The sequence below is a fragment of the Dermacentor variabilis genome, chromosome 1, assembly GCF_050947875.1.
Source record: "Dermacentor variabilis isolate Ectoservices chromosome 1, ASM5094787v1, whole genome shotgun sequence".
In the NCBI taxonomy this organism is placed as follows: Eukaryota; Metazoa; Arthropoda; class Arachnida; order Ixodida; family Ixodidae; genus Dermacentor; species Dermacentor variabilis.
Window position 1 is genome coordinate 206,873,197 of NC_134568.1, and position 15,473 is coordinate 206,888,669.

General features: G+C 43.0%; 1 protein-coding gene across 7 annotated transcripts in view; it reads left to right on the forward strand.

The window, feature by feature from the left end:
* The window catches only part of LOC142591373 (heat shock factor protein 1-like), a 170,120-nt gene that overhangs the window by 64,855 nt on the left and 89,792 nt on the right, over window positions 1-15,473 (forward strand). For all 7 annotated transcript variants that reach the window (XM_075703710.1, XM_075703737.1, XM_075703702.1 and 4 more), the window contains one exon: window positions 6,959-7,080. In XM_075703710.1, coding sequence (XP_075559825.1) covers window positions 6,959-7,080 — 122 coding nt within the window. The remainder of the gene's footprint in view (window positions 1-6,958; window positions 7,081-15,473) is intronic.

The following is a 15,473-nucleotide window of genomic DNA, read 5'->3' on the forward strand; positions in this document are numbered from 1 at the left end:
TACCCTAAAGGCCCAATGCGGGCATTACATAGGGGGGGATTCATCAAAGAAAGCTTATAAATATACAACACTGGTTATAAATGGCTGAAGACAGAAATAAACGAGTTAAGAAGCCAGGTACAAGTTATTAAGAAAAAAAAATGGCTAGGAACAGGAACTGGAAAATTGCACATGTAGCAAATTCCACTAGAAAAAAAAAAAGCACCTTCAGACGTTGCAAAACATGGCATCTAACATTTCACGGAACGATACGGCCGGCACGCACAAAAAAAAAGAAAGGAAAAAACAACGACGCACATCATTTTACGTTGGAATTTTCTAAGTATGACCAAAGAGCTGTTTGAAATGATGATGTTTCAGCGATAGCCGCAATGCTAGAAGGAAGCGAATTCCACTCTTCGATAGCCAGGACCAAAGGTGAGTATTTGAATCGTTCTGTTCGAGCGAAAATGGGTTTAGTCTTCTTCATATGATCTACATGAGCCGATGTGTGCGGCGCCGGGAGAAGATGTGAACTTGCAGATGGTGTGTTATTGTGGTAGAGAGTGTGGAAAAAGGATAAACGGCTGAATTTTCTGCGCATGACCTGAGGCGGGAGATGGAGCGATATTTTCAGTCATGTTACACTTTGATACCGAGAGTAACAGGAAAGGATGAATCGTGCAGCCTTGTTTTGTATAGATTCTAACATGTTAATAAGATAGGTATAATGAGGGTTCCAGATCACTGACGCGTATTCTATCACAGGCCTGATTAGCATGTTGAATGCGTGAAGTTTTGTATCCTGGTTAGCTTGGTGTAGTCGGGGTTTAAGAAGACCAAGTTTTTTTAAGGCTTTGGTAGTAATCAGTTCTATATGAGTGCTCCAGGATAAATTTGAGGTAAAATTTACGCCGAGGTATTTTACCGACGCTGCAGTTTCTATGATAGTATTATTAACTGTGTAGGCATTAGGACTTGTGTTAGCAGCGGATGGATAAGATAGTTGAAGTCGCTGAGGTGTTCTATAGATTCTATACAGTACCAGTACCACGACGATAACGGAAGAGGGAACAATTTAGAGGAATTTGACATCCCACGAGTAATGCTGGGAGAAGTAAAGAAAGCCTTGGGAGCTATGCAAAGGGGGAAGGCAGCTGGGCAGGATCAGGTAACAGCAGATTTGTTGAAGGATGGTGGGCAGATTGTCCTAGAAAAACTGGCCACCCTGTATACACAATGCCTCATGACCTCAAGCATACTGGAATCTTGGAAGAATGCCAACATAATCTTAATCCATAAGAAAGGGGACGCCAAAGACTTGAAAAATTATAGACCGATCAGCTTACTGTCCGTTGCCTACAAAGTATTTACTAAGGTAATCGCAAATAGAAACAGGAACACCTTAGACTTCTGTCAACCAAAGGACCAGGCAGGATTTCATAAAGGCTACTCAACAATAGAACATATTCACACTATCAATCAGGTGATAGAGAAATGTACGGAATACAACCAACCCTTATATATAGCTTCCATTGATTACGAGGAAGCACTTGATTCAGTTGAAACCTCAGCAGTCATGCAGGCAAATACTGAAAGATGTCTGTAGCGGCTCCACAGCCACCGTAGTCCTCCATAAAGAAGGCAACAAAATCCTAATAAAGAAGGGTGTCAAGCAGGGAGTTACGATCTCTCTCTCCAATGCTATTCACAGCATGTTTACAGGAGGTATTCAGAGACCTGTATTTGGAAGAATTGTGGATAAGAGTTAAGGGGAATACCTTCATAACTTGTGATTCGCTGATGATATTGCCTTGCTTACTAACTCAGGGGACTAATTGCAATGCATGCTAACTGACCTGGACAGGCAAAGTATAAGGGTGGGTCTAAAAATTAATTTGCAGAAAACTAAAGTAATGTTTAACAGTCTCGCAAGAGGAGAACAGTTTACGTTAGGTAGTGAGGCACTGGAAGTGGTAAAGGAATTCATCTACTTAGGGCAGGTAGTGACCGCGGATCCGGTTCATGAGTCTGAAATAATCGGAAGAATAAAAATGGGCTGGGGTGCATTTGGCAAGCATTCTCAGATCATGAATAGCAGGTTGCTATTATCCCTCAAGAGAAAAAGAGTATAACAGCTGTGTCTTACCAGTACTCACCTACGGGGTAGAAACCTGGAGGCTTACGAAAAGGGTTCTACCTAAATTGAGAACGACGCAACGAGCTATGGATAGAAGAATGAGGGGTGTAACGTTAAGGGGGGGATAAGAAGAGAGCAGGGAACAAACACGAGTTAATGACATCTTAGTTGAAATCAAGAAAAAGAAATGGGGGGGCATGGGCAGGGCATGTTATCAGGAGGGAAGATAACCGATGGTCATTAAAGGAACCCTGAAACGATTTTGCCGATTTTCTACAAACGTACTGAGTCGTTAGAGTAGGGCCTTCTGATCATTAATTGACACATCTAAGTGCTCCGCGTAAAGCGTGTAATCTATTATAAGGTTTTAAAAATGCACATTGCTGCCGATCGCAGCACACTGCTCGGCAGAATTTTAAGCCGCCCCTACCCATATGACGGAAATCACCCGTATGACGTCAGTGGGGAGAGCTATCCGATTGGCTGACCAGGGCGCATGATCAATAATTTTTCCAACTTTATGGTAAACAAATGATGTTTGTAATAGTTGGAATGTTAGTTCATTTGTTTTTATAAAGAGAAAGTAACATAAAGAGAATGCACAAGAACAATTTTTTTGTACACTTAAGCACTTCCGGCACACAGCAAGTGTCGTCTGCTTGTGTTACAACGTGCTCCGTCTTTGACGAGAGCTCTGCCGTCGGTGTCGGTCTGTCTTTTCACGAGCGCTATGATTTGACTTTGTTGCATTGTGGACTGCAAACGTAGCGACTGGCAATATGTCAAGCTGTGAAATTGTGTCCCTCTGCAAGCCAGTAGACGAGCGCACTTGCTGATATCTGATGGGCGCCAGGATTTGCTCGATTGCGGCCGTCACTTTACACCTGAAGATTACTAACACAATAGCGTTTCGCGAGTCCGGTATTAGGGTAAACGCAAGCGCAAGGGGACAGGGCCTGGCCGTGTCCCCTTGCATGTTGTTTTAGGGGATGAACAGAAGCGCAAATGTGAATGGTCTGCACGGTGCAGCCACCTGGTGGCATAGAGCTCAACCACACACAGTAGCAGTAACAAAATGTATTCTTTGCTGCTGGTGTAAATTTTTTGCAGGAGTGTAATCGTTAGCACATTGTTTTTGTAAATGTTTAAAATGTTTTACGCTTGGTTAGAGCAATATTAGCTCTTTCTTTGGCTGGTTAAGCTCTGTGCCAACGGGTGGCTGGACCGTGGAGACCGATCAGGCAGCTCACGTACGTCTACGCTAAAGTACCTTCATCAGCTTGAGTTTATGCCTCCACCGTTCCGTCGAAACGTTCTGCTAGTGTGTGATTACCGGAATACCAGACACGTTCAGCGCAACGACAGAATGCTCGCAACGCACGCTGCTTCGATAGCTCTCGCTTGGGGTTGACAGCCAAGCCCCTAGCGGAGACGTTTCACGTGGGCGGGGGCGGGCTCCAAAACAACCGGAAGTGGGCAATGTGACGTCGCATCTTGACACAGAACCTGTGAAGGCGGAGCTTAGCCCTGATCGCTCAGCGAACGAGTTGAGGAGGAAAAGCATGGCTACGGAGGAGGGTAACTTGTAATCGCTTGTAGCTCCATTAATATGTAACGCTTCACTTAAATTATGGTGTGAATGTTCTACTTAAGCTGTACCCCACGCGTCTACAAAATTTGTCCGAACTGTTTCAGGGGCCCTTTAAGGGTTACGGACTGGATTCCAAAAGAAGGGAAGCGTAGCAGAGGGCAGCAGAACAAATGGGGGAATGAGATTAAGAAGTTTACAGGGAAAACATGGCCACAATTAGCACATGACTGGGGTAATTGGAGAAATATGGGAAAGGTCTTTACCCTGCAGTGGGCGCAGCCAGGATGATGATGATGATGATGATGATGATGATGATTATGGTGGTGGTGGTGAATTTTTGCCCCACCAAAGGTCGTGGGTTTGAGCACCATAACTAACTTTGCCTTAACACCAAAGGTGAAGGATTCAATTCCCACTAAAGGTCATCGGTTTGGGTGCCTTAATTAAAACCAAAGGTTGTGGGTTGAAACTGCCACCAATGATCGTAGGTTCGATTATCAGTAGTGGCACCACCAGTGTTGGTGCCATTGAATTTTGGCCTCACCAAAGGTTGTGGGTTTGAGTGCCTAAATTAATTCTATCTTAGTTAATGTCACCTTAACACTCTAGGTTATGGGTTCGACTCCCACGAAAGGTCGTTGGTTCGAGTGCCTTAATTAACTGTGCCTTAACTTCGCCTTAACACCAAAGGTCGTGGGTTTGCCTCCCACCAGTGGTCCTGGTTTTGACAATCAGTGATGGCTCCAGCAATTTTGGTGCCATTGGATTTTGGTCTGACCAAAGGTTGAGGGTTCGACTCCCACCAAAGGCCATGAGTTCGAGTGCATTAACTCTGCCTTAACACCAAAGGTCAAGGGGTCGACTTCAAAGGCTGTGGATTAAAGTGCCTTAATTAACTCTGCCTTAATTAAAACCAGAGGTCATAGGTTCAATTGCCACCAATGGCCGTGGGTTTGACCATTAGTGGTAATTCCATCAGTTTTGGGGCCATTGAATTGTCCTACCAAAGGTTGAGGGTTCAACTCCCACCAAAGGTTGCTGGTTCGAGTGCCTTAATGAACTTTGCCTTAATTAAAACCAGAGGTTGTGAGTTTGACTCCCACCAAAGGTTGTGGTTTCAAGTGCCTAAATAACTATCTTATGAAATGTGCCTTAATTAATTTCACCTTAGTTAACACCAAAGGTAAAGGGTTCGAGAAAGGTAATTGGTTCAGCTGCCTTAATTAACTCTATGTTAACTAACTGTGCCTTAATTAATGCTGCCTTAACATCAAAGGTCATGGGTTCGCGTCCCACCACTGGTCCTGTGTTCGAACATCAGTGGTGGCTCCATCAATTTAGGTGCCATTGAATTTTGGTCCCACCAAAGGTCGTAAGTTCAAATGCTTCAATGAACTTTACCGTAACACCAAAGTTAATGAGTTCGACTCCCATCAATGGTCAAGGGTGGCATCATCAGTTTTGGTCCCATCGAACTTTGGTGCAATAATGCCAGACAGTGTAACGCCAGACATTGGATTTTTCATCCCATGACCCGTCTAAGGCTTTCGCCTTAATAAGAAATGGCAATTATTTGTGAAGTATGCATTATTGGGATCATGATCACTTGCATGCATACATGGCACATATCTCTGAAGCTATGTCACGCATGTTCCATAGCCTGCACAAACTGCCAAGATGTGTGTTTTTCTCCTAAGTCATTTTTAATTATGGCAAGATATTGCTAGGTCCCATTAACACACATTATACCTTTGTGACAGCTTATGGTTAGCGCATCCAGCTCCCAGCTACACTTATAAACTGTGGTCTGGGCTCTAAACTGACTGCTCACAAACAGCAGTTTTGTTCTTCATTCGATCATTTGTCATGTCATTTCTAGTGGATTCTGAATGTCCTTCGTTGTACTTAAAGTTATTTTGGATTTTAAACAGCTCTCATTGAATTTTATACTGTTCCTCCAAGTCCACTCACAGTGGGCGAAGAAATATTTCATGATTCATATGCACTTCATTCTGTAATTTGAAAGTTTATGCAGCTTTTTGCAACTGTTGTATACTGCAGCGAAATTGAAAAGGTAGAGAAGAAAATTTTGTTTGGTTAGAATGCAAAATGCTGTTAATGTTTCAACCAATGAGTGGGGTGCTATTAATGTTATCTGTGGGAAGAAAGAGGTGCTGGGTGGTAATCTAATTGTTGTGTATGGGAGTTCGTCCGGTATGAAGAAAGCATGCAAAATGAAGGCTGGCAAAGAATTTATATTGCTGAGTGAAGCAACAGAAATATGACAGTATTAAACTATCATTGCAGCATGGCCTTTTTTTTCCAAGATGTTTTATTGATTTCGAAATAATACTATGTCTCTTCACCCCACTTTGAACTGTTCATCCTGTACACCAGGATTTGCACTTGATGCATCCTGGCCCACTTGCATTTTTCTTACCCCAGGCAGCATGATTGATGAGTTAGTTTACGTTGTTAATATTTTCGGATAATGTTGAATTTGGGACACAAAATTTCATCACACTATTTTGACATTCCAGTGTGATACAGCTGTTGTTGGGCATTTATTTGTCAATCCAATGAGAGCATCTGTTTTGGTGTCTTTCTGGCTGCTTCTGTAATTTCACTCAGCTGTGGCGCCTAATGCAAAAGCGGCAGTACATGCATCCTGGCCTATTTGCTCTTTGCTGCCCAAATTATGGGATGGGGCAGTTTCTGCTTTCCATGCTGCTAAGTGTGACATTCACTGGATGCTATGTATTGTGCTAAATGTTGCTACCCTTGTTGGAGTGCTAATTTTCAAGCCTTCCCAAAGTGTCAGAAAACAGCGAACAATGTTGCCTCCCAAATAGCACCAAAATCACATTCGGGAGCACACTGAACCCCATAATCGGTCATTTTTTATGCCATCATTTCTTGGTTATCTTATTTGACAGGAAATGAGAATAGAAAATTTTCAAAATGAAGTCTTTGCTTAATGTGGGTCATTAAGAATTTTTGAAAAACATAGTTGTGACACTTCTGGTACCAGAGCATTTGGTGAAGCCTTGTATAGAGCATTCTGAGGGAATGACTGCCATCTATGTTCTTATATGTTTGACTTTGTGGCATCTTTGAGAAATGGCAGTTATGTGAGGCTGATTTCAGAATGCCATTTCAAAATATGCATTTGTTGCATCCATCAGTAAGCATATTAAGTGAACATTCAATTACTTCTGTGCTCCCCCCCCCCCCCCCCCCCCCCCCAGATGGCTTTCGCAAAGTGGCGAACATAGACCAGGGCCTGAGGTCAGACCGAGAGGAGATAGAGTTTTTTCACAACTTCTTCATCCGTGGTCAAGAATGTCTTCTGGAGTTAATCAAGAGAAAGGTAAATGCTAGTTTTGCTCTTGTCTCATCACCTATTCTATCATACCTGTTAGTAATACAGTTTTAACTTAGCATTTACAGTCCACTCCTCTCGGACCCATTCGCCCTAAAAAGCTGCACACAGCTGCTCAGCGGGAGCTGTAGTGCATGTGCACACAATGCTCAGGCCACCAGTGGAAAGCTCTGGAGTGAACACTCCAGTGCCAAGCTGACTGCATGGAATGCAGCAGTGCATCTGCTGAGCTTATTTGTCATTTTGCAGCTAAGCTAACTGCATCACCATGTCAGTGAAATAAATGTTTATCATAATGCAAAATCAACACAGTTCTCTGCAGTGCCTGAGCGCATGAAATGTGTGCAAAGCAGACTGTAAGTGAAGCTGAGCTAGAACAGTCTGTTTTCTTTCTTTAAAATTGGTTTCTTTATAAGTACAAATTACATTGCTAATCAAGGTAATGCCCACTGTGATATAAGCCAGAAAAGTCTGCATGATTGAATCACTTGCCATAGATATGGGTCATAGGTTGGCAGACTTACTCAGACTCAGACTGATCCATGAGTCTGAGTGAGCCCAGCTGAGTAGAATTTTGGTAACTTTGAGTCCGAGTGAGCCCAGCCGAGTAGAATTTTGGTGAATGTGAGTCTGAGTTAGCCTTAAGCAAAAGATAATTTTTGTAAGTGAGTCTGAGTGAGTCCTGATTATATTGCTGACCTATAGTGAATATAAAAAAATAAAAGGCCATTGCTAAAATTGTGGCGACTGCGGTGACATTAAATGTTTGTTCAAGTGGTGCGCACCATACTTCGAACGACTATCAAAAGAAAAAAAAAAACAGTATGGAACCGCGCCACATGGCCCCTACGTTGTCGGCAGCAAAGCGCTTGTACCTACACTTCAATTCCCCATTCCATCACACACACATGTACAAGTTTTATGTGTGCACCTGTGGCGTCAGTCCATAGTTTTCGCAGCACTGGTGATTCTAAGTCTAGATGTATGGCGTCTCCTTTTACCACCATCCCTGCTCGGTGTGTCTCTTTTTACTCCTAAAACTGTGTTCTCTCTTCGGTGGCATCTTTTGTATATACCAGCGCCGGACTATGAACAGATGTAAACACATTGCGTGAGCAATAAATGAGCGAGCATCTTGCAATGACTCTTTGAGAGATTAGAAACCAGATCGGCATCAGTTTTTACGAGCGCAAAGAACGGAAACAGTCACGAGACCAAACCAAAACTAACCGCCACATGCCCACACACATGCAGATGCACAAGCAGTTGCTGAACCGCCAGCGTAAAGAAGCCGTGGAATGAAAACCAAGAGACTACTGAGTGAAACAAAAATTCCTTGTATCCACACAGGGTACAAGCACTTGCTAGGCAACAAAGAGATGGAAAATTGGCGCATTTTTCAAATGCACAGACAGTTCCGTAAAAATGTGGCATCAACCATTTGGGACTTGTTCGTGGCACCGTATATTTGCGTCTTTGACTCTCAAAGGATTAAACTAAGCGTCTGCACCAGTGCTTTATGTGGATGGCAGCACTGGTGTTAAACGCGAGTTTGAGCAAATGTCGATATCAAGGCTGTGCACTGGCCATGCTCAGTGCACATCTGTGCTTGCACGCAATTTGTATTACGATTGTATCTTTCCTGTTGCATCTATGAAGCAACCGTAGACCTTCGAAATGTTCAGTGTCCAGCACTGTCTTCCAGAACAGTGAGGTGAGCGGGAATTTCAGCAGTGTTCATGTATAGCAGTTAGGTTAGTAATGATGTTACTTTATGCTTTTTTATTACTGAATTCATTACTCATACTATTTCTCTTACGATGCAGTCTTTTCGAGCATGCGTCATAGCTTAAGGAAACACTTTGTTAATCGAGTGAACAGCTAGTATTCTAATGGTGTTACTTTCATTACTTTTTGATGTTTTCTGTTAAATTTTATTTTCTCACTATGTACTTTCAACCACACATTTGATGATCACACTGCATTCTCATTATATGCTCATTTTTTTAGAACTGATTTTTGGAGATTGTGATGCGCAGAAAACAGTGACTCATTGTATGTTAAATACTATGTCTTTTTTTTTCAGAGATTTATTGCTTGTCATACCTGTACATGTGCTTTATATCAGACCGATCATGTTTCTTTTTTTTAAATTTAATTTTTATATACATTCACAATTTTTTTAATGTTTGAAACATTTTGTCACTACATTACCATGTAGAATTTGTGAAGAAAAATACCGTAATACTCTGTTGTGACCGTTCAGATTTTCCTTTTACAAATATCTAAACCAGCATGGTTATACGTCAAAGAATGCTATTTTCTGCAGTCTGCGCATGCTCAGTACGGATGACGATAAAAGCAAACACAGGAAAGAGGGGACGCAAAGACAGACTTGCTCAGGCGCTGCACCACGTGCTGTGCACTTTAGATCTAGGGACGCCACTGCATGCTGAGATGGCTGCCTGTATGTGTAAGCCTGCTGTGGCTGTACGACATTAAAGTTCATTAATTGACATTCATGTAAAAACATCAATTGCCTTTTCCCACATGCCAGGTAGTCCATTTCTGCCTCCTCCTGACATAACTTGTGCCATGCTGACAAGTCGATAGTGCTGAGCAACACGGTGCCATGAGGCTAGATAAAGTGGACTACGCCAAACTGGTTTGCGAGCCGTCATATATATATATATATATATATATATATATACAGGATTTGTTCTAAAAGTAGTAGGACTCATTTTTTAAAAAAATTATTCATGAGACTACCACAAATGATTACAATTTTTCAAAGTAGCACCCTTCTGCATCTCCACACTGCTGTCAATGAGTTTTACAGTTTTTGTACGCCTCCAGGAACGCCTGCACCGAAATGCTGTTTAGCTCCCTCGTCACGGCCTGTTGAACAGCCTCTACTGATTTGTAATGCTTCCCCTTGAGCATCAATTTTATTCTCGGGAATAGAAGAAAGTCTGACGGGGCCAAGTCGGGGCTGTAGGGGAGCTGAGGCAGGATTGCTACCTTGTGCTGGGCAAGATACTCCACTACGCGGAATGCTGTGTGGCTCGGCGCGTTGACATGGTGCAGCCGCCAATGGTTGGCAATGGCTGGGCGGACACGAACAATGTGTTTTCGCAATCTTTTGAGTACTTCCAAATAAAAAACTGCATTTACTGTTTGTTCATGTGGTACAAACTCTTTGTGGATGAGTCCATGTCGATCAAAAAAGCAAATGAGCATGGACTTTTGATTGGATTTGTTAATTCGTGCCTTCTTGGGGCATGGGGAAGAAGGGGTGTGCCATTCTGAGCTCTGCCGCTTGCTCTCCAAGTCGTAATCAAACACCCACATCTAGTCACCGGTCACTACATTGTCCGAAAAGTCGTCGTCCTCATTCACATGATGAAGAAGATCCTGGCAGATCGCTTTCCGGTTGGCCTTTTGCTCCTCTGACAACACTCGCAACACGAACTTCGCGCACACTTGCCTCATGGCTAACTTTTTTGTCACGATCTCAAAAACTTGGGTTTGAGGAATGCTCAAGTCAGCAATCATTCTGATGCTCGTTCTACGATCACTGTTCAGTAAATTTTTCACTCGCGACACATTTTCGTTGGTCTTGCTGGTCGAAAAGCGTCCGGAGCAGTCGTCGTCTTCCACTCTTTCCCTACCTTCTCGGAACAGCTTGTGCCACTCAAAAACACCTGATCTACCCTTGGCAGCATCACCATAGGCCTCCTTAATCATGCCGTGAGTCTCTTTGCCCGTTTTATTAAGCTCTACACAAAATTTGATTGTGTATTGCTGATCGAGTAAATGCACCATGATTCTCCGTGACGAGGCATTTCGACAGGGGTTCACAGTACAAGCAACCTGCTTTCTTCAACGGCCGAGAGCCGACTGCCAATTTTTCCCAGCGTTCCCAATATCCCCCTTCACCGATCCTGCGCGCGCAGACTGCCTCTCGTCTGCCCGTTCGCCCAGGAAAAAACCAGTCCTACTACTTTCAGAACAGACCCTGTATAAGCTACCAGAACTTTTTTTTTAGGAACCAGAATTTTTCTAGTTTTACACCCTAATTTGCTTATCAGTAAACACTGGCGAGTGTGAATGGACGTCATGAGCATGAACAAGGTATGTGTGAGCAGAAGAGCGTGCAAGTGAGTGCACGGCAGTGTAGGTTTGTAGACATGAGTATGGACGTGACTTTGAAGCGAGCTCTGATATTGTTCTGTATCATTGATCCTTTTAGTGAGCTTGTAATTCACATGAGTTGTAAGCCTGTGAACTTGAGTCAAATAAGTAAGTGGGCGATTCTATGAGGTTTAGTGGAGTCTGATCCCATAATTCCATTAGTATGATTGTGTCTGTAATTGCATGAACCTGAAAGAGCCTGAGTGAGTGTAAGTCTGAGTATGAATGAGCCTTGCTTTGTATGATCTTGGTGAGTCTAAATCTGAGTGAGCTTGGCGAAGTAAAAGTTTGGCAAGTCTGAGTTTGAGTGAGCCTGTTTGAATAGAATATTGGTGAGCCTAAGTCTGAGTGAGCCCAACTGAGTAGAATTTTGGCAAGTCAGAGTTCGGGTGACCTAAGCAAAAAATATATTTGTGAAGGAGTCTGAGTGAGTTCTGTTTATTTGGCCGACCTATGATATGGCTGCAAGGAGGCAATTATGAAAAGACCTGAGCGGTGTGCCCAGATAAGATTGCCAGAAAATTATTGGCAGCTGTTTTGACTGATTTGATAAATTTTTATTTGTTGAATAATACAAATGCGTGAAGAGCTCACAACAGGTGTCGTAAAGATTTCTCCCAAACATTCATTTGTGTCAAGCGTGAGCATGAAAGAGCAAGGCCAACTGGTGGATGGGGAGAAATTAGCTGACAAACATGCTTGAAGCATGGGCCACTAGATGCTCAACCTCATCTTTTCTGGTGCACGTGTGAGGTGGCATCTGTGAAGGTCTGTTTTATTTGTTGATTACTCAATATTTCAGAAATGTTTGGCCTCCACTAGACAGTAGTCACCACCAAGTACTATTATTCGTGAATGAAATGTGAGCATCAAAAAACAGACTAGAAGGGCACATTTTCCTTTCCACATTTACCAGTGTGTGTGTGAATACTAGTGTGATTCGTTCACACCACTGCAGTCATACATAGAAATTTTGAACAATTAAGCATATGAGGTTTTCTGCTTCACTTCTTCCAGTTCACATTTTATTTTGACATCATAGTACGTCCACATGCATCATAGTAGCATTTTGTCAGTATATTTGTTGAAATCGTGACGGTGAAAATATCGTGACGGTGAAATCGTGACGGTGAAAAATAGCGCTACTAAAGCATTTGAAAAAAAAATTGAACTCCTTATTGGGCGACCTTGTGCCCAGTAAATCAAACAACACTCAAAGCATAACACTAGCGGTGAGCACAGTCGTTGGTTGTTGAAAATGTAATCCATGGGTCAAGTGCATCGACTATTTGTACATGACTCATTGTGGATTCCCGTGTAATTGCTGGTGCTTCCATACATTCTGTAATGTACACCACTGTTTGCATTGTGCATGCAGTCTGATTAGACAAGATTCTCTCATGACAGGATTGGTGACAATATTCAGAAAAACTCCCATACATGCAGTTGCGTCATGCATTGAGTGTGATGACTTAAAAGTTGCTAGCAAGGGAAAAATGATCACTGGAAAAAGGATAAACAATGTAGATGTGTCAATGTTAATACATGGTGTGTCATATTCAACCATCCCCACATATATATTAACGCTATAACGTTAAAAGGCCCCTGAAACGGTTCAAACAGATTTTGTAGATGCGTAGGGTACAGTTTCAGTTAATCATTCACACCATAATTTGTGTGAAGTGTCTCATATTAAGAGAGCTATGGACAATTACAAGTTACTCTCCTCCATAGTTATGCATTTTCTCCTCAACTCGTTCGCCGAGTGATCAGGGCTAAGCTCTGCCTTCACTGGTTCTGTGTCATGATGGCACATCATGTTGTCTACTTCTGGTTGTCTAGGAGCAAGCACGTGAAGCCTCTCCAACCTCTCTGCCAGTCGCTTGGCAGTTGATACCAAGCGAGAGCTATCGAAGCAGTGAGCAGCGAAGCATTGTGAGCATTCTGTCAAAACGCCGAGCATGTCTGGTAATCCAGTAACGGCAGGCAAGATGGGCATTCCGATGCACGGGTAGAGGCATAAGCTCAAGCTGATGAAGGAGCTTTAGCGTAGACGTACGTACATGAGCAGCCTGATCGATCTGCATGGTCCAGCTGCCTGGTGGCGCAGAGCTTAACCAGCGAAACAGCTAATATTGCTCTAACCAAGTGTAAAACATTTTAAAGATTTACAAAAACAACGTGTTCATGATTATGCTCCTGAGGAAAATTTACACCAGCAGCAAGGTAGAATACACTTCGTTACAGCTACTGTGTTTGGTTAAGCTCTTGCCACCAGGTGGCTGCACCATGGAGACTATTCACGTTTGCTCCTCTGCTCATCCCGTAAAACACCACTGTCAAACGGCCAGGCCCAGTCCGCTTGTGCTTGCGTTTACCCGAACATGCGAAACACTATTGTGGTAGTAATCCTCCGGCGTAAAGTGACGACCACAAACGTGCAAATCCTGGTGCCAATCGGATAGTGACAGTTCAATGCACTGCAGCCACTCTGCTCGTCTGTTACCTTGCAGAGGGACGCAATGTCGCATTTGCGGCCCACAATGTAACAAGGGCGAACCATGGAGTTAGCGAAAATGAAGATCGGGATCAACACTGACCACAGAGCTCTTGTCAACACAGAGCTCGTTGTAACACAAGCAGACGACACCTGCTTTGTGCCAGAAATGCTTAAGTGCAGTGAGAAATTCTCTTTCTGTAATCTCTTTCTGTTATTTTCTTTTTATAGAAACAAATTAAACATTCCAACTATTGCGAACAACATTTGTTCACCATAAAGTTAGAAAAATTTTTGATGACGCACCCTGGGCAGCCATTCGGATAGCTCATCCTACTGGCGTCATTAGGGCAACTTGCGGCAAATGGTCAGGGGCAGCTAAAAATTCAGCCAACTGACATGCTGCGATAGGTAGCGATGTACACTTTTAAAACCTTATAATAAATTATAGGCTTTACGCGGAGCACTTAGATGTGTCAGTTAACGATCAGAAGGACCTACCCTAACGACTCAGTACATTTGTACAAAATCATCAAAATCATTTCAGGGTCCCTTTAAGGGCTCTGTGTCGCAGAAAATCTGGCATCGGCATCCCGTCCCCGGCATCCGGCATCAGCATCCCATGTCAACCGTAGTTTTGGCAAAAATCATTCTGAGCCATGCAAACCCAACCACGCATACCCAACAATGCATAACAACTGAATATTGGTAAGGACAATTCTAAGATGGGACAGAAGATAGACACAGAAGCACAGGACAAGTGCTAACTCGCAACTAAATTTTATTCTTAAACTTCGCCTACTTAAGTTCACAGCAGACCAGGATCATGCAAGTGCACTGCCTATCAAGCCAACCAATGCATCATATCAAGAAGCGTATAGATTACAGCATCCTTTCTAAAAACTGCTTTTCTTCGCTGCGCAACACAACCGACGTATCGCTTATATAGGCACTTTTTTCTTTCTAATATGATATGCCTCTATGATTTCTCTGGCCAAAGTATTGCCACTCCTGCTTAGAATTAGGATACCCAAAAGTACCTCCATGTAGCACAAAGAAGTTACTGAACTAATTGAATTTCTCAAAGTAATATACTTCAGAAAAATTGTAAAGTACAACTTACACACAACCTACAGACATGACAGCGTCGAATTGTAACTTGAATATACGAGAAAACATAATTGTGTTACGCAGAAACTCAAAGAAACCCCTTTTCCAGTGTTTCTACCATTCATAGACCGGCCACGGTGTCCACAATTTGCGCGCGCAAATTTTGGAGGCCACGGAGCAGTGCACCCTGTTCCTTGCAACGCCTCCAGATGGTGCTCGCCTCTGCCGCATCGCGGCTCACGCAAGAGGCCGCGTTTCTACCAGAAAGCTTGTCTTTGTGCATAGCGTTTGGCGCCAGCGTTTCCCGGTAAACATTACGGTTACGTAAGCTGCAGTTGCTGGGAAGTGTGAGAAGCAGTCAGGGATCTTTAAATGCTATCACGTTCCACTCTTAAAGGTGAAGCTGAAGCGTCCTCCAAATTTTTAGCTTAATCTGATCTTTTGTTGGGATGACTTGTATAAGAAGTGCGTTGGTTGCATTTTTATTAAAAGTGTGCGAGTATCCTATATCTCTTTAATACTCGACATGGTGCAAATTTGTGAATAAGCTGTATATTTGAGAGTGCATTGAAAGGAACTA